The following is a 21,877-nucleotide window of genomic DNA, read 5'->3' as shown; positions in this document are numbered from 1 at the left end:
GGCAGGAAAATTGAACACAGCAGGTGATTTTTTTTAAAAGAAGAAGAAGAAGAAGGACCTGATGACTATCAAAGTCGAGTCATCTCTAGTATTCAAGCTTGTACAAAGACAGGACAAAATCACACATGTAGAGTAACTGCAGTCCTCGCACACCTGCATTTCATATCCTGCAGCACCATACTATTTCATCGCCATTTCAACGAATTTATGGGGGATTCCCTAAAAAAAACGAATTTATGGGGATGTTGAACGGAACGACGAGATAAAGAATTGCAAAGGACGACAAGGGCAAACAAAACGAATTAACTTCAACAGCGCTTCCTGATCCGTTCAACAGGTGGCGCTATTTTTTTCGCAAATCATAGGTGCAATCACAGTCAAATCAGGCTAGAGGAAATTCTGGAGCTCAAAAGTCAGACAAACACCTACCGACTTTTGCAGCTAATAACAATTGTGCGAATTATACCTGCTTATAATAAAAATGAGAAAGGCAGGGCCTGGATCTGAAAAAGGCAGACCAGGAATGAAAGAAAAACCAGAGGAAAAGAAGACAAAATAAGTATTGTTTCAGGGACCGAAAAGAAGCTGCCACTTTCATCTTTATCTACAGGATGGAGAAGACAAGGACAGGGTGGTGGTCAAAGGGCAGACTAAACAAGACAATCAGTGAAGGAGTACATATAAAATAGACGAAGTAAATAACAAAAAAGAAACTCTATTTCTTTCCTTTTTGTTTCTCTACTGAACAGAAGACAACAAGAGTAGAGAGAGCCAGAGAGGTGTACAACTAGTCTACACAATACACGCTAGCATAAGGATCAGACACAATTCCCTAGAAACCGCCCAAAAGCTTCCTGCTTCGGCTTTGGCCTTGTGATTATTATTATTATTGGCTCCCAAAGATTTTCTTTTCTTTTCTTTTCATCATTCAGAAGGAGCAGAGAGAAATAAATTCCCTTGGCGAGATTCTTGTGGAGATGAGTTAGGTGTCAGGACCAGTCATAAATTCTGCCTGTTCTTCCAGATCTGTTCCGTGCTGTGCTTCGCTTTGCAACGGGAAGAAATTCTCTCGGCCCAGGACAGGGCGCTCTCCCTGCTTCGAGTAGGAGGTTGTGAGCTTCGGTTCTTGGGAGAAATCTCTGGTCTAGGCATGGGTCGTCGCCAGAGCCCAATCTCGCCGCTCAGAGTTTCTTGATTTGTTCAGAGTTTCCATTTCTCGCGCAGAAAGTTTGTTCCTTACAAAAGTTGATTCTTTTTTCTTCAGGATTTTGTGTTTGAGTCGTGTTGATTTCTCCTTGTGCGAGTCCACTTCTAGCGGTGAGCTTGTTCCTGAATCCCGTAGTGTTCAAAGCAGAAATCGAGTTCGTGCTTAAAAATCCTCATTTTCCTTGGTTTCTGGGCAGCACAATCACATCTCCGTTCTTACTTAAATCTCGCGACAGCTCACAGCTTTCCATACTCGTTTCCTGTCTCGATTTCCTCGTATCTTCCAGGTCGGCTCTTGCTCATCTTTCCCGATTTGTTCCTGAGAGTGAGAGCCTATAAAAATTCCACCTTTTCCTCTTTCCACTCCACGGGGTGCTGTTTTGCTTGGTGATTTCTTCTCGCAATGGGCAACGTGTTCGCGTGCATGCCGCACAAGGAGCACCGGGGCGCGGCCGCGGTGTCGCGCAGCAAGCGGATGGGGAGCGCGCGGTCGGCGCGCGGCGCGCCGAAGCTGACGCCGGCGGAGGAAGAGCTGCTGCACCGCCAGGCGCTGGCCATGGCCATCCACCAGCACCTCGACGCCGGCGGCTCCATGTCGCGCCGCATCGACGCCGGAGCCTCCCTGTCCCGCCGCATGGGGCCTGGCTCCACCAGCTCCCGCCGCCGCGGCGACCTGCCGGATTCTGTCACGAATGCCAAGACCGTAAGGCTCCTACCTACCCCCCCCCCCCCTCTTTCAGCTCCAATGTTCACATGCTTCCTTGTTTGATTCAACCTTGCGTTGTGTTCTTGCATAGCAAATCCGATCTTAGAATCAAAAAGTTTTCATTGTTAATGCTACCATTACAATTGTACATTTTTGTGCTGCGAAACTTCTGTAACTCATAGTATGGTCATTTGCAATGTGCGCTTAGGTGTAGTGCCTTAGTTTTTGATTGGTAAGAATTCTTGCTGGATAATTCCTAGTGATTGTTACGGTAGCATCTTGTCATAGGTTTTTCTTGATTGAGGTGTTTGGTCGGTAGCATTCTGTTCTTAATATAGCATATTGCTGTTACCGCTGGATCGCTAAGGTTTCTTGCATGGTCAGTGGCATTTGGACCGTGACACGACTGGCCTGGACGTATTGATTCATATCTAACTGCTCTATGTTGAACTATTGACTTAAATTTGGTTGTTAGTTGGATTGCTTGTGATTGGGTGAGTTCAACTATTTGCCTATGCTGTACGTTTTCGTTTGTTGAAGAGTTTGTCTTCTTTTGTACATGGAAACTGTCCTAACCTTTTGAATTTTTTCTTCGTAGCTTCATTGGTTAGGTAAAGTTTTAGTTTATAATCATTTGGAGTTCCTGTTAATAGTTCCTGTTAATAGTTGAATATTGGCTTCCAGATTCTTAGTTATGTTAGAACTCAGCAGTAGTTCTGTTGGTGAAACTATACCTCACTAAACGGAAACTGAGGTCTGCGTGCTCGCTTGCTGCTTCTCAGTGACTAATAATATATGGTTCTAGTTAATGTTTCATGTTTTCTTTACATACTTACTTCAAAAATGAAATGAATATGAGGGGATGTATTTGTTTATGTTTTGTGATGTCAGGCTATGGATTGTAAGCGATAGACTTAATACTACTCTGTGCTACAACATGGAACTTTGTCTCATTTTTTTAATAAAATGGGGCTGGGTGTCACCCTGTTATAATGTTATTCTGAAAGAGAGCTATAATGAAAAAATTGTTAGCCTTAGCAATGTCATGCTGTTTCTTTCTGTGGTAGTTTTCACTTTAGATAGTTTCAGTTTCCTTTCAACTCCGGCTATCTTGATATGCTAGACATGTCTTAGTTTTGTCTTTTACTTCACATGCTTTTCATCTAAACTTCTAAAGCATAAATAAAAAGATTCTAACATTCATGCACTTGTTAATCATCTAAACGTTGTGAATTATTTTGTATCCTATAGATTATTGTCTATGGTTCTATACCACTATATGTCGAAAGTTATCTTTGTCTACAACTGTTGATTCATACATAAGTACAAGACAGGGATACATTTTCATGTGGAAGCCTATATACCATCAGGACTACAAGACAATGCTAGCACCTCAACAGCAGCGTCATTAGTTCGACACCATATCCCCCTTTCGAATATTCTTCTCTCATCTATGACAGTGCTTACTATTTTCTTGTTTTAGTAGCATTAGACTTGAACTATTTGTCATTGGCCAACTTTTTTGGTTTCTGTTGGTACCAACCTTTAAATAGCAACAAGGAGGGAACCATACTTTATTTCTTTGTCCTTAGTCTTGTCACTTTGTCAGCATTCAAATTAAGAAAAGGTCCCACATTCTCATACACACATATGTTTTGTGGTTACCCAAAAAAGAGTCTTTTTAATGGTACTGCCGGTATATGCTTTCAGGCCCAAATTGTTCTGGAGAACTTGGAAACAAAGAAAATTGTCCTTGTTCATGGAGAAGGATTTGGTGCTTGGTGTTGGTACAAGACCATCTCTCACTTGGAGGAAGCTGGTCTTGATCCTGTTGCCTTAGACCTCACAGGTTCTGGCATAGACCATACTGATACAAACAGCATAGCTACATTAGCAGATTACTCCAAGCCATTAATCGATTACCTTGAAAAACTTCCTGAGAATGAGAAGGTGACTATTACATCTGCTGTTTTTATGTATATAATTTTTTGGACCAAAAAAAAAAAAAATCATGTCTCTGAGCCCTGTGTTCATACACTAATGCAGGTTATTCTGGTCGGCCATAGTTGTGGAGGTGCAAGCGTGTCATATGCATTAGAACGCTGCCCCAAAAAGATATCAAAGGCTGTATTTCTTACTGCTACCATGGTAAAGGATGGCCAGCGGCCCTTTGACGTGTTCTCAGAGGAAGTATGTGTTCTCTCTTTATATGTTTGCACTCCCATGTGCATATCGAATGTAAACTCACGTTAACCTGCATTTGACAGCTTCGTTCAGCAGATGTTTTCTTGCAAGAATCGCAGTTTTTACATTATGGAAATGGAAAGGACAAGCCTCCTACTGGTCTCATGTTTGATAAACAGCAGATCAAGGGGCTCTATTTCAACCAAACTCCTTCCAAGGTACGTTGTGTTCTACTATTGTATAATTTACCCCAAAAATTAATATTGTGTAGCCAGTTGAAAGGGTGCTGTATTCACTTCCATTCCAGTTTCTATTTTCGGTGGACTTGCTAACAAGTTTGCACACGCTAAATTGTAGGATATGGCATTAGCCGCTGTATCGATGCGGCCCATCCCTCTAGCCCCAATCATGGAGAAGCTCTCCCTTACCCCTGAAAACTACGGCACTGTCCGCCGCTACTTCATCCAGACGCTTGACGACCATATGCTCTCGCCTGATGCCCAAGAGAAGCTGGTCCGCGAGAACCCACCTGATGGCATCTTCAAGATAAAGGGCGGCGACCACTGCCCCTTCTTCTCGAAGCCGCAATCCCTCAACAAGATCTTGCTCGAGATCGCACAGATCCAGGCTCCGGTGACACTGTTCCCAGGCAAAGCAGGCGCAGAGGAAACTGCCGTCGCGAAATCATGACTGCATGTATATGAAATGAGTAGCACATAGGTTGCAAAAGGCGATGCCGGGTTTAATTGAAATCAGCTGTCAGATAATAATTTAGGAAGGTGAAATGTTCATTTCTTCTGTGATCAAGTATAGAGAATGAGATATTGTCAGATAGTTGCCTTTTACCTTGTGAATCAAATATGAAGTCAGAACAAATCTTACAGTCTGTGATGTGCATGGCTGCCGAGCTACTTGTCCAATGAGCAATTATGCAAGCATTCTGTGCTGTTCTAGTCTCCATAGAATGAGCAATGCGCAGCTTTACCCCTCCTGACAAGGGGATTTGGACAAGAAATTTTAGGATTTAGTTCAAATCTGAACTAAAGTTTGGAGATTTCATGCAAATAACCGGCATCCAACAAAGGCTCGAATTAACGGATATGTGATCGGCTACAGATATCTGATCGGTTTTACTAATAAAAATAAAAATAAAAATTAGAAGAAAAATTAACAGATAATCTTCTTATCTATTTTCGGATCTCATTTGAAATCGAACTGTGACATCGCATCCGACATATTTGTTCGGCGTCACTCCCATAAAGTATCCATATTTTTATATTTTAAATTCGTTATTTATTATTATATTTAAAATTTTGTTTTGGTCGTAATACACGGTCACTTTAACTAGTTTGTGAGTTTGATGCGTGAGATGGATGAATCATAAGGCTCAAATCTCAATCGCTCCCGTAGTCCCAAGATCTCCAATGGGCTGAGAGCCGGCCCGGCCCATGTGGAAGACGACTCAACTCGGCCCATAAAATGAAATCCCATCGAAGAGGAGGTGGAGGAGGAGGAGAGAGGAGTCGAATTGCTGGAAGGGAATCGAGTCGAGGAGAGAGGGAGAGAGGGCGGCGGAGGAGGAGGCATGGAGGACCTCAGCGTGGAGGAGCTCGCCTCCAATCTCTCCACCTACAAGGAACAGCTCCGTGAGGTCTCGTCTCTCCCCTCCCCCCCTCTCTCACCTCGATCTCGCCTGGCTCCTTCTCTCCTCCAATTTCCCTTCCCTCGTGCTTGGTGAATTTTCTCTCTCTCTCAGATTTGGTGCGTCCTCGCGAGTGAGGATTCGGGTGCGGTTGTGTGCCGTTTCCTGGATTTCGGATGATGTTTTGCTACTGATTAGGGTTGGACGTTGCCCGGATTCTGATTCTAGGGTTTAATGGATAATTAATTAATTAACGGGTTTAATTCATTGTCAAGGTTGATAACGTTAGAGTTATTTTGTATCTTTTATGGTTTTGTAAGATCATGCTTAGCCTACCTTTAGAGTTAGCAGCATATACGTTCAATTTTTTGCTTCCCATCTGTCCATACAGGTTAGGGGATTAATTCGACTGCATCACTGCTGTATATCTTGCGCAGCTCCACACTAGAAAAATGTGGTTGCAACTGGAGGTCATTCAGTATACACGTGATGCAGTTTGATTGCCGTGATGGCATGGATTATATAATAGTTCTTGTGAAGTATCAATACTAGTTAGGTGACTGAAAGATTCACTGGACCTTTGATGCATTACAATTTACATGTGCTTTATTTGGTGAAGAAGGCATCGTGTTTATGCCTATATGTTTCACCAATCAAAGCATGTGTTAATATGGTTAATGGCACGCGGAATGTGTATCGTGGTCTAGTTAGAGACTTCGTGATATGCATTTTAAACTTGAGTCTTTGTTGTTGCGCTCAGTATTTAACATTAGAACATAAAACATGCTTGCTCTTTTTTGAATCCTTTGTCTGCCATCTCATTCTTATTTTTGACTTTGTTGAATTTTTTCTTTTTGAGACAGGAGAGGAAACCCCCCTCCCAGCTTTCATATTAAAACTGATAAACATTCACTACAAAATCTTCCTACTGAGGTAAACTAGCAAACATCTAGAGGAAACTGAGACCGAACAAAATAGCTGCCTACTCTACTGACTATCAAGAACGACTACTACTTATATTTTCAGTTGATTTAGCTTAAGAAATGATCAGATATTTGTCAAGCAACTGCATTGCACCATTTTGTTCTCCTGAAACGTATATTTTTTTTGCACAATTTGACCCTTTCTAAACTATTTCTGAAAATGAATGCCAGCCTTGTGGGCCATGAGGGTGAACATCTCAGCACCAATGGACCTCACCCCAGTGGTGTTGACACGGAGCTAGGACTTAGCTGCATCGGCATGATTCTCACCAAAATCGGTGGAACCTCTAGCCTGGAGATGTTCACCCTCAGTTGGCACAGACCCGAGGGGTCAAAACTAGAACTAGTTTTGGCAAGGATCCATTTTCAGAAAAAGTTTTTTAGAAGGGTCAAATTGTGCAAAAAATACTCTGGAAACTACCAAGGATACGCTATGGCAGCATCACACTTTGCGAATGGAATTGTTGATATCCGATCAGTGATGAAGTTTGCGCTAGTGCAGATCAGCATCCCTATTTCTCACTGCAGTTTCAAGCTACTTACCTCTTTTTCTTTACCAAATTAATTTTACTGTGGACCATTTCTTGTTATTCATATTATAGCAATTCAATTCATGACTCTATGTACTTTGGGATGTGTCTTATGTCCATGCATTGCAGGTTAGGAAACTTATCAAGGAGAAAAAGGATGACCCTGGAATTTCTGAATATCTTGATATGGAAAAAGAGCTCCAAGAGGTGAGTTAAGTTGCTGGTTTTATCTTATGCTGTGATGTGCTCATGCTGTATCAGCTAACTGTCAGATACTGCTTCTGTTGCTTCGATGCTGTCAAGTTAATGATTATTAGAAAAGGATGCTTGATTTCTCTGATTTTGGTGCCTGTTGCTATCGATTCCCTTTCTCTTCTTTGTTACAAGGAGCCATGCCCAGCAAGGTAGCATGAAAAGGCAGCTTGCAACAGAGGATTTATTTTTGGGGAATTTAGATTTTGTTGTAATGTTGAAAGGTGAGAAGGTTGATTATAACAATGGTAGGGTCTGAGCAACCATATTAATAGTAGTGAACACTATGTACAAAGTTTCATGGCTTCAAAGTTGTCCATTACCCTTTATCTTGATTGATTGCAGGTTTGTGTCTCATGCTAGGGTACCTCCTCCCGATTTTGGGTGTCGATGCTGCTGTTCTAAGTTGGATCTCAAAATATGGGCATATGTAATAATACTGGGAGGTTGATTATGTTTATGATGCTGAATTTAATTTTCTGTGACCACTGCAGGTTATTACGTTAACTGAAGAGCTTTTGACAACTGCAAAGCAAAGTGAGAGTGCCCAGAATGATGCAGGTCTATCACTACCAAATTATTCGGCTGGACTGCAGTCAGAGGTAGTTTTATTCTTCATTACAAGGCTCTAGTTTCTTGTTGCAGGCAGCAATGCTGAACTTTACTGTTGTTAGCTGCATAAGACAAATACATGTCAATTATTCCGCACATGAGCAGAACATGCTGATGAATTACTCGTTTTGAAATAATCGGACTTGTTATCTTTCTAAGTGTTTCACTAACATATTCAGTCTTGTGGTAGGGACTGGACGACCTTTCGCTTTCCCATAAGTTTGAGGTTGGGACTAGAGTGCAAGCTGTGTGGAGTGAAGATGGAGAGTGGTAAGTTTCTTTGATATACCTATCTCTCGTTTGCAAAATATGATCTTTTGTTTATGTTTTGTACATTGCTCCATTGCAACATGTTTGATTAGCTGAATTGCCAGGTATACTGCAACAGTTGAAGCTTTGACACCAAATGGATATTATGTAGCCTATGACGAGTGGGGAAATAAGGAAGAGGTATGCTACTTTTTCACTAGCAGAAAACTTAATGGTTTCTCATATTACTCATGAGATGGAGTGATTTCTCATATTTTTCAAATGGCCAATATATATAGTCACCCCGAAGTTTGTCTCTAAAATATATGAGTGATTGTAGTTGTCCTGTGAACATGCGTCATTCTAGCTAAAGGCGTTTCTTATGGCATTCTAGTTTTATCTTCACCCTGTCTTATCTTTTGTTTTATAAAATTGCTACCCTTTCAGAATTCATGTATTTTTCTTGACTTCTGGTAGTATATTGTTGGTTCAAACTGTTGATTCCGCTGCCTTATAATAGGTGGACCCAGATAATGTTAGGCTGCTTGAGGAGGAAGCGGCTGATACTTTGCTACAAGCTGAAAAGGAAGCTGAAGCTACGAAAATGGCATTAAAAAGGAAAATTGAACAAGCAGCAACATCTGATTTTCAGACGCGTAGCTTGCCTACCAAACTTCGTATTGATCCAAATGATCCTGAGGATGTTGTAAGTGAATTCACTTTTTTCTCTGAGCATATTTACAATTGCAGTCAACCATTCAGCGTTCTTCTGATCATGCAATTTATACAAACAATGTGCTTTGCACTTCTGTTTTAATCTACATCTTGTTGGGTAATGTGTTCTGACTAATCTCTGTGTTTGCACTTTGCAGAAAGCTGCGAAACGTAAGAAAATACATGCTTTCAAATCAAAAGCCCGCTTTGAGCAACTTGAATTTGCACAAAACAAGCGGCAGAATGCATGGCAGCAGTTTCAAACAACCAAAGGGAAAACTAAAAAGGTACCATCCCTGCCCCCACCTTCTCTTAACTTGGCTAGGCACTCATCAATTAAGTTACGAGTCTGAATCCCAAGGTACCAGCATATTCTCAGCATGGTGCAGCAGAGCACCATACCACTAATCCAGAACTGTACTCCCTTTTCATTTGACAGAATGGGCTGAATTTTGGATTTCCCTTTCAGGTTGGGTTCTTTTCCGGTCGCAAAAAGGAGAGCATCTTCAAGTCACCAGATGATCACCGAGGTAAGGTGGGTGTCACTGGGAGCGGCAAAGGCCTGACCGATTTCCAGAGGAGGGAGAAGCATTTGCATCCCAAGGGTGGCTCTGCAGACACATTGGATGACGAGGAATAAATAAGTGTGTTACTTTGTTAGCTCGTGAGCTTATCACACATTGCCGTGTCTGGTGCTTATCGCCAGACGTACTCTCTATGCTTGTCGAAACTAGAAATCACACAGATATATCAACATTATTTCCCCCTCATGTTTGTGACGTTCTGTATGCTAACTGCCTACTGGTTTCCTCCGCTTGTGTTGTACAATGTGCATGCTCCACTTTTCCAAGCCATCTTCCACTGTCTGAATTCCCATCCTTTGAATGCTTATTTATTTTTATTTTTAACTGTAATTAGTTGAAAGAAATTGAAGTCAGGAAAGGGACGACACACAGTGCCGTGGCCGTGTATACTGAACTAGAGACTTGTTGCAGTTGAAATTCTTGACCTGAATCTTGAAGTCTGAACATTCATCATACTGGACTTGGGATGTCACTTGAACATGAAGGCACCGAATTCTGGAAAAAGCACCAGCTGCTGACACGGTTGTGTTCTTGCAACTCTCACTGATTCAAACAAATTGCCACATAAACATGTATGAAATTTGTGCATCTCGATGCCCAAATTTTCTAGAAATGCCGTCATCCCTGGAGCGTTTCTGCTCCTGCTGCTTCTCCTGAATTGCTTCTGTTTCTGAGCGGAGCTGATGATGCCGTCGTTGCCACTTTGTCAACCCCACAATTTTGGAAATGGAGAATCGAATCCACCAGTGTTTGTCATCCTGTTTACTTGTAGGATAATTACCTTCCCCTTTGTTTCTTCTTGGCCACTTGCTCTCAAGTCTTCAGTGTGTTTCTCTGACATCTAGAAGACAATAACCTGTAGCCAATCTACACTATTGTCAAACAAACAACTTGCAGTTTACTCGTAGTAGCCAAATCTTGCCATTCCTGAGCTTGATCACTAGCAGGCAACATCTAAAAGTTAATTGTCACACGTGCAACGCGTCGCCGTGATGCAGCCAAGCCAGCTCTTCCATAAAATTGATGACGCTGCGAATCGAAGAAAAAAGTGTTGTTCTTGTCTAAATTTGTCACATGATCCCCGTGAAAGGTTGAGGAGTTGGATGGTCAATTCCAGAGCCCGTGAAAAGAGGAAAGCTTTGCACCAGCACGACCTGCAAAACTGCACACTCACACACGTTTCTGAAAGATCCTTCTTTTTATTTTCAGTACTCTCATACCTCAACTCACATTCAGTTGACAAAAAAACCCTGCAATTGACTTGATACCAATAGCTAAGTAGGTTGACAATAAACTTCGATTCCTTGTCATAGATACATAAGTACGTAAGGATTAGTAGAAGTTGGAACATGAAGTGGTCAAAGGTGCAATGAGCTAAGAACTAACCATTGTCAGCATTTCCCTTGGTTTGGCTTATATTTCTAGCCACTAGCTATCAAACTTAATGTCTCTGCTTGCAAACGCTGCAAGAAATCTAGAATTAGTACAATGCTTCCACAAGCCGGCTACTACGAAACCTTAGCCCTTTTTTCTTTTGAGGCAAGGCTATTACCTACCCTTGAGATGTGGCCCTCTTAATAACCTGGAAAATCATGTTGAAACCTTCTCTTTAATTTCTCTATCGTCTTACGCCACCGACGCCCCTTTTCGCAGGTCACTCGGTAACTGAATTTTCGCTATCTTCTCCAGATTGGTCGCGACAGTTTAGTTTCATTCAGATTGTAATGTTGCTGTTAGTTTCTCTTCTAATATTGTTGTACTGCACATTTTCTTTTAACGTCGCCATCTTATAATGTTGTTGTACTACACATTTTCTCTTTTAATGTTGTTGTACTGCACATTTTCTAGAGCTGTAGTTCCCTTTGTTTTCCCTTGGATGATAAGCGAAACAAAGCATCGCATGTTCTCGACAGCCTTCTTTATCATTCATGATCATTCTACTGGTTTGGTAGAGATCGTGTGTGTGTGTTTGCAGAGTTGACACGACGAAAACTTGATCGACACATTGCTTAACTTTCTTTCCCCCAGCCGTCAAATCTTGTCATGATCTTCATTCACATCAGAAAGGGAGGCATCCGACAGCAGGTTAAAGAATTCCTTTCTGAGAAGAAATGCAAATCACGGAGAGCTTTCAGTAACTTCACCTGTGTAGAAAGGCATGATCTGTCAGAGGTTCAGAGCTGCTTTTCAGAAGCTTACATTAGCTTTGGTAAGTTTGCTGTGTGGTTAGCCGATCGCCGTTAACTGTTGCATGAGCTCACGGTCAGAATTCATATGACATTTGCAGCTACGTACCACTGATTGTCGTGGAGGCTTCGCAAACAAGCTGCCGGGACAAAAACCAGGGACTTGGCGGTCACCTAACTAGAGAGAGATGTTCCTCTCGAGAAAAAGAAAAAAAACTAGAGAGAGAGATTTATTTATCACCTCACCCCATAATATATCTGAAGCAACAAAGTCTTGTTTCCCATGAGGAAGTTGTGTTGTTATTATGGTGATTTCTTTCTGTTTAAGAAATATTCGGACAAACATGCATGGGATCTCGGTGCTGAATAAATGGAAAAAACTTTTCATTTTTCCTGAGGAAACAATACTTTTGTGCTGCAATTCAGAGAGATGAGATTTAGGAGAAATCGAAGTACACCTTAGCTTGTTGACAATTCAGTATGGTACCACAGGCATGATACAGCATCTTTTTTGTCCCGACAAATCAACGGAGGGCAAAGCGCCCACCTATCTATGATACAGCATCTTGAAATGTCAGTTTCAGTGTTTTATGTGCTGTAACTAATTGAACTCGTGTCATATACCTTTTCAGCACAAATGGATTGCAGAATTCGATGCGAAAGCTGCTGCAGCATCTGCTGCTTCTGAGCTTCTTCTTATACCTGTTGTTGGATATTGATTGGAATGACTTTACCATGCAAATTGCAAAGCATCTATTGATTAGGATCGATGTCTGAACTCTACGCCACCTCGATGGATCCAGTCGGCGCAGTCGTCTTCCTTCTGTCCTTGTCGCGCGGATGCTTGGATCGTTTCACGGTTCTTTCCCGGTGCAATCTGCAGCCTAGAATTTGTTGCATGTTCTTACTTATCTCAGCTCTGAACCATGCAACTTGCATGCAGTTGGCAACAAGCTAGGTGCAGGTCAGGACTCAGTCACGGTTACTATGGAAGTGTTGACCCTGTTAATTATATTCTTAATTATTTTTCTCAGTGTTCATTAATTCGCCACTACTGAATGAATCAGGCATAATGAACTAACCGGAGGTGCAAGTTAATTTCAAGACATGAGAATTTTTTATCTGGCCAGTACATCAAGTAATGTACACGCATGCTTGCAGCTTGCTCGATCAGAGTAGGCTAGCTCTGACGACATCAGTTGAACAAGTACGTACTGGCAGCTCTGATGTCAGAGTTCAGACTTGTGGCGCAATGCCAATGCATATGCATGGTCAAGTAATAATGAATTGAGTTAGTTATTTGTTCATCTTCCTTGGACTGACTCCATCCATACCATATGAACAGCATGCATGCGTACGCGGACGCGGCAAGGCAGCAGCGTGATCGACATCGTCAACGCGTACCACGACGTACGGCTTCATTTCGTTCAGATAAATCTCAGCTCAGGCCACGTGGGAACTGGCTGACTTATCGCATATGGATTATGGATGGCAGATCTCCCGCGCGTTTTCCGGGACGCCAAGTTTAATTTCAATCGGTTGCAGAATGAAGACAGGTAGGTCACTAGGAAGCTTGCTTGCCTTTTAGCTGTCTGGCTGGCAGCAAGGCTCTAGATAGAATGCTACTGCATACATAGCTTTTCCTGAAACTGACGCCCACTAGCACTGCTGCGTATTCATACTAAGAGACTCGGAGAGCAGCTAGCTACCTCAATTATTTTTTTGTTGGAAAAAATATTTAGCTCAATTTGTTTCTTGAAAAAATTAACCGGGGTACATTGATACCTGTCTCAATCCACCATCCTTATCTAGCATGATATTTGGAATGGAAATTATCTAAAAGTGTAACTTTCCAGACTGTATTCCTATGCCAAGCACAGAAACATCTCCATTGCTCAAATCAGGGAAGACAAACACAGCACAGTTACACTTTCATACACCGTTATCCATTCGGGCATTTGAGGAGCTTCACGTCTTACAGGAGAAAATAGCCTCTATTCAAAACAGCAATCACCGGGACGCTTGGGTTTATTGCTGGGGAAACTCTAATTATCATTCACAAAAGTTCTATGCTCTGCCATACAAATCTATTTCACCTGCGGCCCCGATTCTCTGGATCTGAAAGTCTAAATGCTCTAAGAAATTAAAAGTCTTCATGTGGCTGTGTTTCAAAGACAAACTCAATTCCAAAAACCTTTTAAGAAGGAAAAATATGAGAATTGAAGGCAATGATTACAATTGTGTTCTCTGCAACCAAGACGAGGAAGAAACTATGTTTCACTTATTTTTCAGATGCTCCTTCAATACACGGTATTGGTCTTCTATAGGCTTTTCTTGTGATCATTCGAGAGATTTCTTCAGCATGCTACATGAAGCTAAGAACACCTAACAGTATTCTTTCTTTTTGGAAATCTTCATGATTGTGTCATGGGAAATCTGAAGGCAAAGGAATATGAAACTCTTCAAGCATTTGACGTCGAGCTTCAACAATTGAAAAATAAACTTTATGGAAATAGTCAACCTACAACTTCATAGAATGAACTCCTATCAACGATTGATGAACCGTCGATCTTATGAACTTGCAGAAAAGATGGATGGTGCTTTGAGTAGACGAATCAAAGGAACACACAAAATGATTTTTATACAGGTGTGGGTCTCCCTTAGGATACTAGCTCTAAGTCCTATTTATCTTGTATTGATATCTGGGACTGTTAAAGGGGACACGTGGTTAGCTTAGATAGATCTAACCTAGTCGAGCGACTTCTAATGTAGTCGAAGAAGATCTAGCTGCGAAAGGCTTGATGGATGCAGAGCTTCTGCAGGCATGCGATAGCTTGTGTCTTGACTTCTAATGACCTCTCTTCCATAGGATCCCCAAGCTCTGTATATATAAGGGAGCATCATACGTCCTCTGGAGTCTTCCTTTCCATTCTTGGAGATAAACTTATCTGTTTACGAGATATACTGTTTCCATACGAGCAGTTTCGATTCATCCAGGGATCTCCTTCCCGGAGATAGAGATATGTCCCGAGAATAACTGAAAACACTGGGATATCCAGATATGGTAGTTACCTTAGGGTACTATCTGATCTATTTGTGGCAGAGGGAAAGCGTCCTTAGGGCAAGCTTTGTTGATATCAATGAAGTCCACACACATTCTCCACTTGTCATTTGATTTTTTTTTACCATGACAAGGTTGGCGAGCCACTCGGGGTGATCCACCTCTCAGATGAATCCTACCTTGGTGAGCCTTTCGATTTCCTATTTGATGGCTTTCTTTTGGCCAGGCGTGAACTGCCGGAGTTTCTGCTTGATTGGCTTTGCATTGGGCCAGATAGCTAGTTTGTGCTCAATCACCTCCCTGAGGATACTGGACATGTCAGACGGTTGTCATGCGAACACATCGGCATTTGATTGGAGGAATGTGGCGAGCATGAGTTCCTATTTAGGACTCAGGTTGGAGCCTATCCGAACGGTCTTAGAGGGCTCCGCCGGGTCCGAGGAACTGCTTTGACTTCGCCATGGGACTTTACGACCGCCTTAGGCCTCGAGTTTTTCATTTCCTTGTCGGGTTGATGCTGTGTAGTCATGTCTAGACTTCGCTTGCCGCAGCGTAGACCTACTTTTGGGTAGCCCCGGACAATAATAACTCCATCGGGTCATGGGATCTTCACGCATTGGTAAGCGTAGTACGCGATGGCCATGAGCATGGCCAAAGTCAGTCGTCCTAAGATTGCATTGTACGCCATCTTGAAGTCGACCACGTCGAACATAATCTTTTATGTTCGAAAGTTGTCATGCTTCCTAAAGGTAACAAAGAGCGATATCTGGTCGATGGGAGTGGCTAAGGATCTAGGTACTATACCATGGAAGACTTGCGCAACCAGCTTGATGGTAAATCGGGATATTTGCATCACTTCAAATGCGCTCGCAAAGAGGATATTCAAGGAACTCCCTCCGTCGATGAGCACTCGAAAAATCTTGCAGTTGTTTATCGTAGGCTCGACCACTATCGGGGAGCGACCTGGCCGTACAAAGTTCTCTAGGCAATCGTCTTGGCCGAAAGAAATCTCAACATTTGACCATTTCATGGCATGGTGACCCTTAGGGACGGCATCTAAGACTTCCCGGGCCATCGTTTTGTATTGCCGCTTGGATTCGTAGGGTGTGGAACCACCAAACATATGGTCCATGGTCCTCTCATTCGACTGGAAGAACATCGGATCCGAGTCATCCTCACTGCTGCTGGAGGTGGAGTCCCTGCTCTGGGCTACGACATGGGTCTTCTTTCTCTTGGCCATTTTCTCGATCTCCGCTTTGACTATCTTCTTTTAGAGATGGCACTCGTGGAGGCTATAGTTGTCGGTCTGGTGGAGATCGCACCAAGACTTACCGTCACATTCGTCGGAGCCTGTTATAAAGCTCCTGCCCTGGGATGAACCGTAGCGCTTGTTGGGATGGGTGTCGAGAAAATCTACAAAAACTTCGTCAGTTTTGGTTTTCTTGCCCTTACCTCCCTTAGTGTTCTTCTTGCACTTGATCTTAGCTGTGTCGCTGGCGAGCCCAGGTTGAGGGTGCTTGATGCTTTGTGCCTTCTCCTTCACGAAGAGGAGCGTCTCTTCGATCTTAGCGGACATATCGACAATCTTCATGAACTCTTTGACCATCTCAGGCTCCTTCCTAGCAACTTCTTCAACACATTATCGGTTCCTGACCCCTTGAGTGAACGCTTGGATGACGTCGTAGTCATTGATCTTGGGGATAGTGTTTCGGGTGTTGCTGAAGCGACAAACAAACTTGCGTAGTGTTTCTTTCTTTGTCTTCTCGCAATGGTAGAGATCATTTTTCGTGCCAGGGTGAACATCCGTACCCTGGAAGTTCGCTTTGAATACACCACAAAGTTGTTCCCACGAGTAGATTGTCTGACGATAAGTTGGTAAGCCATGTCCTTGTTGTCCCTTCAAGGGTTGTGGGGTGGTAATTCGCCATTACCTTCTCGTCCCCACTGGCCACTTGGATTGTCATGGTATAGATCTTGAGGAACTTAACTTCTCGATCGACCCAGGACAGAACCTTACAGGACAGTTCACGCTCCATAGATCTGGGGAGAAGGCTTGGCACCCGTTAATGGTACCTTGCTTGGTCCGGACGATCTCGTGTGTATTGTCCACGGGAGTCGGAGATCGGCCCCGGCTAAAGTTGTGTCGGGACGTCCTCCGATCAGATCATCGAGGGGTGGTTGATACCTCCTCAGGGTTCTTCGAGCGTCTCCGCTCATTGATGAACTCGCGCAAGTTGTTGATTAGATGACCTTTGACCGGCGAGGTTCTGCGGCGGTTAGTTACTCGGTTGCCTTCCCAGTTCATCTTGTTTCGTGGATTACGTCTATCTGAGTCTGATTCATCTCTAGAAGGGATGGTGTGAGACTTCCACCGATTAGCACTATTCCTAGCGGTGGCCAGATGAGAGTTCTTGACCTGAATGAGAACCTCCTTCGTCATGCCGGTCATCGAGTTCATTCAGCCCTTACCGGCGAGGGTTGTTAGATCTATAGTCGAAGGACGCATAAGAGCCTCTTGTAGAAGGAGGAGAATATACGCCGTTGCAGATCTATAACGCCGAGCCTCTTACTAATGGTTAGGAGATGATAAACCCTATGCTCTATTAGGGTTTTGGTCCTGAGGAGGTGTGGCCAATGGAAGCTGTTCGTCACCCGGACCCAGAGCGGGAGGGATATGAGAGTTTTTAGGATCTTCACCATGATTGACCAGATCGTCACCCCATCTCCAATGATGAAGACTTCTCAAGGGTAACCTCCACTAGAGGTAGAGTCCAAATCCATCATGGATTTTTCATCGGATTGCTCAAGGTAGCCATCTCAACAATCCATATTGTCAGAAGCTGTGGGGGTGGATCCTGACTTGTGATGAATAGCGCATTCGCGGTTGTCTTGGTAGTCGAGTGGTTTGAACTTGATGCCGTAGTCATTGGCGCATTGATCCATGAAGCAGCTTACCTCATCGCTAGAATCGTCGCCAGACAATTCTTCGTCAAAGTTTACCCGATCGATCACCGGTTCATCAGGGGAAGGGGTGAAGTTGTCATAGAACCCTTCATCTGAGAAACTGGTCCTCAATGCAGGCTTGGGCGAAGTCAACGGCATGTCGTGTGCAGAATCTTCAACGTCTATTGTCATGATCCCTACGGCCGGTGCCAGCTATCAACGATTGGTGAACCGCCAATCTTACAAACTTGTAGAACAAATGGGGGATGCATCTTGTTTGTCTTGTATTGATCTCAGTGACTGTTACAAAAGGGTGTGTGGCTAGCTTAGATAGATCTAACCTAGTCGGGCGGCTTCCTTACCTGTAGTCGAAGAAGATATAGCTGATGGATGCAGAGCTTCCACAAGTGTGTGATTAAGGGTGGCAACGGGGCGGGGCGGGTTCGGATGTAGAAACTGCCTCGTGAGGCTATCGGGTCGGGGGTCCGACCCGAGTCAGGTTTGGGTCTGGGTATGATTTTGCACCTGTGGGTGCCTAATAGGCCCCAAAATCCCAAGACTCGTTACCCATTTATCCCACGGGTGCCCACATGACACACGAAGCTGTGCGTCGAGCACCTGGAAACACATTTACACATTGCCTTCAGCTACTATGTTGACCACTCCATCTCCATGGTGCTCACCAGCCACATCTTCCCCTATCGCTGATCTGGAGATGCGACCATGGTGGCCACAGTGGCCATGGCGACAAATCTGCAGGAGGCGTGGCGTGGCCTCGGCGGCAAATTTGGACGGCGACAGCATGGCCATGGCGACGGATCTATAGGAGGCGCAACGCGTCCATGGCGGCGGATCTGCAGGAGGCGCAGTGCGGCCATGGTGCGTTAGCGTGGCCACGATGGTGGATCTGGATGGCCACGACACGTCCATGACAACGGATTTGGACAGCCATGGCGTGGCCATGGTGGTGGATCTGTAGGAGGCGCGGCACATCGGCACAGCGCCACGACACGACCACAGCAGCCACGGCGTGGAAACGGCAGCCGTCGCTCATTGATGGGGACATATTTGGAGGGGGCATGGAAACGGCGGCCGTCACTCGCCGTGGAGGCCTACACCTCTGCATCCACCTTCCTCCCCATGCGTGTGCCTTCCTCACCAGTCGCCGCGCGTCCACCTTCCTCGTTGTGCGTGCAGTGCACGCCTATGGCTTCAAGAACGTAGTCAGGGTTCAAGCTGCAGGTGGTCGGGCTACTCGTCGACATCGCCGCCTCCAGTGTGGAGTCTAAGCACTGTGTGAATAAAAATCATCAGGTTTCAGGTCCCTCGCCGGGGCCAGGGGTGGATTTGCACCCAGTTTAATCTTCAGGTTCGGGTTGGGTTTCGAGTTAGGTGCATTCTTACTCTACTCGGTCCGACCCGCCCTGTTGTCACCCCTACGTGTGATGGCTTGTGTCTTGACTTCTAATGACCTCTCTTTCGTAGGGTCCTTAGGCTCCGTATATATAAGGGGCGTCGTGCGTTCTCTGGAGTCTTCCTTCCCGTTCTTGAAGATAAACTTCTCTGTTTACGAGATATTCTGGGTGCCTACGAGCAGTTTACATTCATCTAGGGATCCCCTTCTCGGAGATAGATATATGCCCCGAGAATAACTGAAAACTCTGGGATATCCAGATATGATAGTTACCTACTAGTCATAGTCAACTCCACTCTTTCTTCTATGATTTCTTCTTGGCTCTCTTCCGTTGTATAGTGTTCCCCCTGTCTTTGGCTCCTTAGTTTTTTTAGGGTTCTACTTCTTCCTTCTTGAGTGCCCGACGTGTTGGGTTTTGTACAGTGCTTAGTTCTTGCCTTTAGTTGTTTATTAATTATATACAATAGTAGAGGCTTCCCTCACCAGTGGTGGATCTAGAGGCAAAAACTAGAGAGGCTTTCTTCTTCCTCCTCCTCCTTTTCCATCCTTTCTCTTCTTCTTACTTCTTTTCCTTCTCTTCTTCTCTTCTTTTCTCTTTCATGCCAAAAAAAATGAGAGGGGTGAGAATGAGGGCTTGGTGGGTTCCCAAGTGCACCGGAGGTAGGGGTTGAGCCCCAGCCCCCCAGTGGATTCGCCACAGTCCCCTACTATACTCCTTCCAAAAAAAATCTCAAGCATAACAGCATAAACCTGTAAATTAACTTTGTTACTGATGAGTCAATATACCTACCTATATATAAATCTACTAATACCTACTTCCATCCATGTCTAAATTAGATATTTCCTTGGATCAACCAATTCTATGCACTACATGTGAACCTGCAGAGAAGAGAGAGAGCAGGCCTGGGGAGAATGATGATGAGATCAAAGGCATGCATAGGCATGGCACTGATGGCAGCAGGTAAACGTTGTAATCAAGACTGCAGTGTCAAACAGTATTATAAGCAGCAGCAAATTTTGACATACATATGTACATGCTTATTCATCAGTCTACACTATGTACGGCCGACACGGTCTGGTCTCACCCATATGTATATACGGGTGTGTTTGGTTTCCTATCTCTTTCATTATGGTTCAGTCGATACGTGTAAAATCTTGGAAAAATAATTTGTTTAGTTATCTATATTTGTTGTTACAGTCTGATCTAGCAGGTGCAAAAATACAGTCTCATTTTAGCCCCGTAGTCTGGTCCGACAGATGCAAGCTCTGCATCCGCTCATACAGATGGATTCACTTATCAGTGTCACAAAATCATCTTCATAGGAGTAGATTCACTTATCAGTGTCACAAAATCATCTTCATAGGAGTAATCAATTACAATCTCAATTTTTGCTTCCGCTCATGTAACTTTATATTTAATCAAATAAATAGAAACTCAATTCAGACTGTGCAGACAGATACAACTCAATTACTGATGTGTGAGCAGTACGTTCAGTGGATAAGTGTACGCTTGTACTATTTGCATGCACCACACAATTGCTCGTACGTTGTTGTAATTAAAAAGATTTCATTCACTTGTCTGTCATCGATGGATGTCAATGTTCGATCGGCTTATCTACCGATTGCTGCCGAGTGCCAACCTAACGGTAGTTAAATTTCTCCTTTTCTTCTTCACGTACGTGCGTCCCACATACAACTCGAGAACAAATGGCTCAAAGCACTCGGACAAATCACTTGGGCTGCTGTGCAGGGGCGCCGCGGTGTGAGAGGCTTACCGAGATGCCTCTGACGGCGATGGCTTCCAATCCTGCAAGGGCGACGTCCTTTCGAGCAGTGGCGACATCAGATTTGGCAGTGGAAACCGCAAGCCACACACCAATGGGATCGGAGAACCAATGAGGTCCGTCTCCATCGTTGTCCTAGAGGGGTCGTCTCCTGTTCCCAGGGCCCCGGCCGACGATCGAGGAGCATCATATATCCTTTGGAGCCGCTCCTGCTAGGCCACAGGGACATGAACTCTAACGGCCTGCCAAACCTTGCTGGCGGCGGTTGGTTCCACAGCTAGAACTGCCTATGAGTAGAGCAAAGAGGAGGTCGAGGGTGATGGACGACGGCCGGCGGGGTGAGGATGGTCGGGACCGGAGCCACGCCATGGAGGAAGGGCAACCACCACAAAGGGGCAACAATTCACTTTGAGAACTTGATTTAGAGGCTAATAGGTAATAAAACTTGAAAGTAGATTCAAGAAGGAAATTTTACAAGACCTATCTTTTTAAAAGATCCATATGCTCAGCGTGACACGTGTTCTCTGCTTCTCTCCCTCGCACGCACAGTCATTGGACCAGGAGAAAAATGACGTGGATCAAAATCCTACGAGGAGTTTTCACCAAATAGTCTTATAAAATTTTCTTCTGATTCCCCGCTTCTTCTCACTGTTGATGAGATCGTCAAAGGGGAGAAAGGAGTGAGATCCCAAGTAACAGCACGGCGGAAACCCTAGCGGAGAGGAGGTTAGGGTCACGAGAGCGAGCGATCGGTCCGGAGATACACGGAGCTCCTCCGTTTGAGGTTTGATCTCCCTCTTTGTAGATACTGTCATACTGACATTGCA

At 44.1% G+C, this 21,877-nt stretch overlaps 2 protein-coding genes across 2 annotated transcripts; both read left to right on the top strand.

The window, feature by feature from the left end:
- Nucleotides 1-710: 710 nt before the first annotated feature.
- Nucleotides 711-5,009, top strand: LOC133895432 (putative methylesterase 14, chloroplastic). Its single transcript, XM_062335738.1, has 5 exons — nucleotides 711-1,909; nucleotides 3,623-3,862; nucleotides 3,959-4,102; nucleotides 4,180-4,314; nucleotides 4,454-5,009. Exons 1-5 carry the CDS (start codon nucleotides 1,610-1,612, stop codon nucleotides 4,784-4,786), a joined length of 1,152 nt encoding a protein of 383 aa, XP_062191722.1. The 5' UTR covers nucleotides 711-1,609; the 3' UTR covers nucleotides 4,787-5,009.
- Nucleotides 5,010-5,601: 592 nt separating this feature from the next.
- Nucleotides 5,602-9,891, top strand: LOC133895514 (uncharacterized). Its single transcript, XM_062335904.1, has 8 exons — nucleotides 5,602-5,747; nucleotides 7,381-7,458; nucleotides 7,998-8,105; nucleotides 8,306-8,385; nucleotides 8,490-8,565; nucleotides 8,885-9,070; nucleotides 9,237-9,365; nucleotides 9,548-9,891. The coding sequence occupies exons 1-8, from the start codon at nucleotides 5,682-5,684 to the stop codon at nucleotides 9,716-9,718; spliced, it is 894 nt and encodes a 297-aa protein (XP_062191888.1). The 5' UTR covers nucleotides 5,602-5,681; the 3' UTR covers nucleotides 9,719-9,891.
- The last annotated feature ends 11,986 nt before the right edge of the window (nucleotides 9,892-21,877 follow it).

Source organism: Phragmites australis, chromosome 16 (genome assembly GCF_958298935.1).
Source record: "Phragmites australis chromosome 16, lpPhrAust1.1, whole genome shotgun sequence".
Lineage (NCBI taxonomy): Eukaryota > Viridiplantae > Streptophyta > Magnoliopsida > Poales > Poaceae > Phragmites > Phragmites australis.
Note: the sequence above shows the minus strand (reverse complement) of the source record. Positions and strands in the feature narration are given on the sequence as shown.

Excerpts from the sequence above, each read along its gene's own strand:
- LOC133895432 (XM_062335738.1), top strand. The coding sequence starts at position 1,610 with ATGGGCAACGTGTTCGCGTGCATGCCGCACAAGGAGCACCGGGGCGCG. Across the intron at positions 1,910-3,622 it reads CTGTCACGAATGCCAAGACC|GCCCAAATTGTTCTGGAGAA; the intron begins GTAAGGCTCCTA and ends ATATGCTTTCAG. Across the intron at positions 4,315-4,453 it reads TCAACCAAACTCCTTCCAAG|GATATGGCATTAGCCGCTGT; the intron begins GTACGTTGTGTT and ends GCTAAATTGTAG.
- LOC133895514 (XM_062335904.1), top strand. The coding sequence starts at position 5,682 with ATGGAGGACCTCAGCGTGGAGGAGCTCGCCTCCAATCTCTCCACCTAC. Across the intron at positions 7,459-7,997 it reads TGGAAAAAGAGCTCCAAGAG|GTTATTACGTTAACTGAAGA; the intron begins GTGAGTTAAGTT and ends TGACCACTGCAG. Across the intron at positions 9,366-9,547 it reads CCAAAGGGAAAACTAAAAAG|GTTGGGTTCTTTTCCGGTCG; the intron begins GTACCATCCCTG and ends TTTCCCTTTCAG.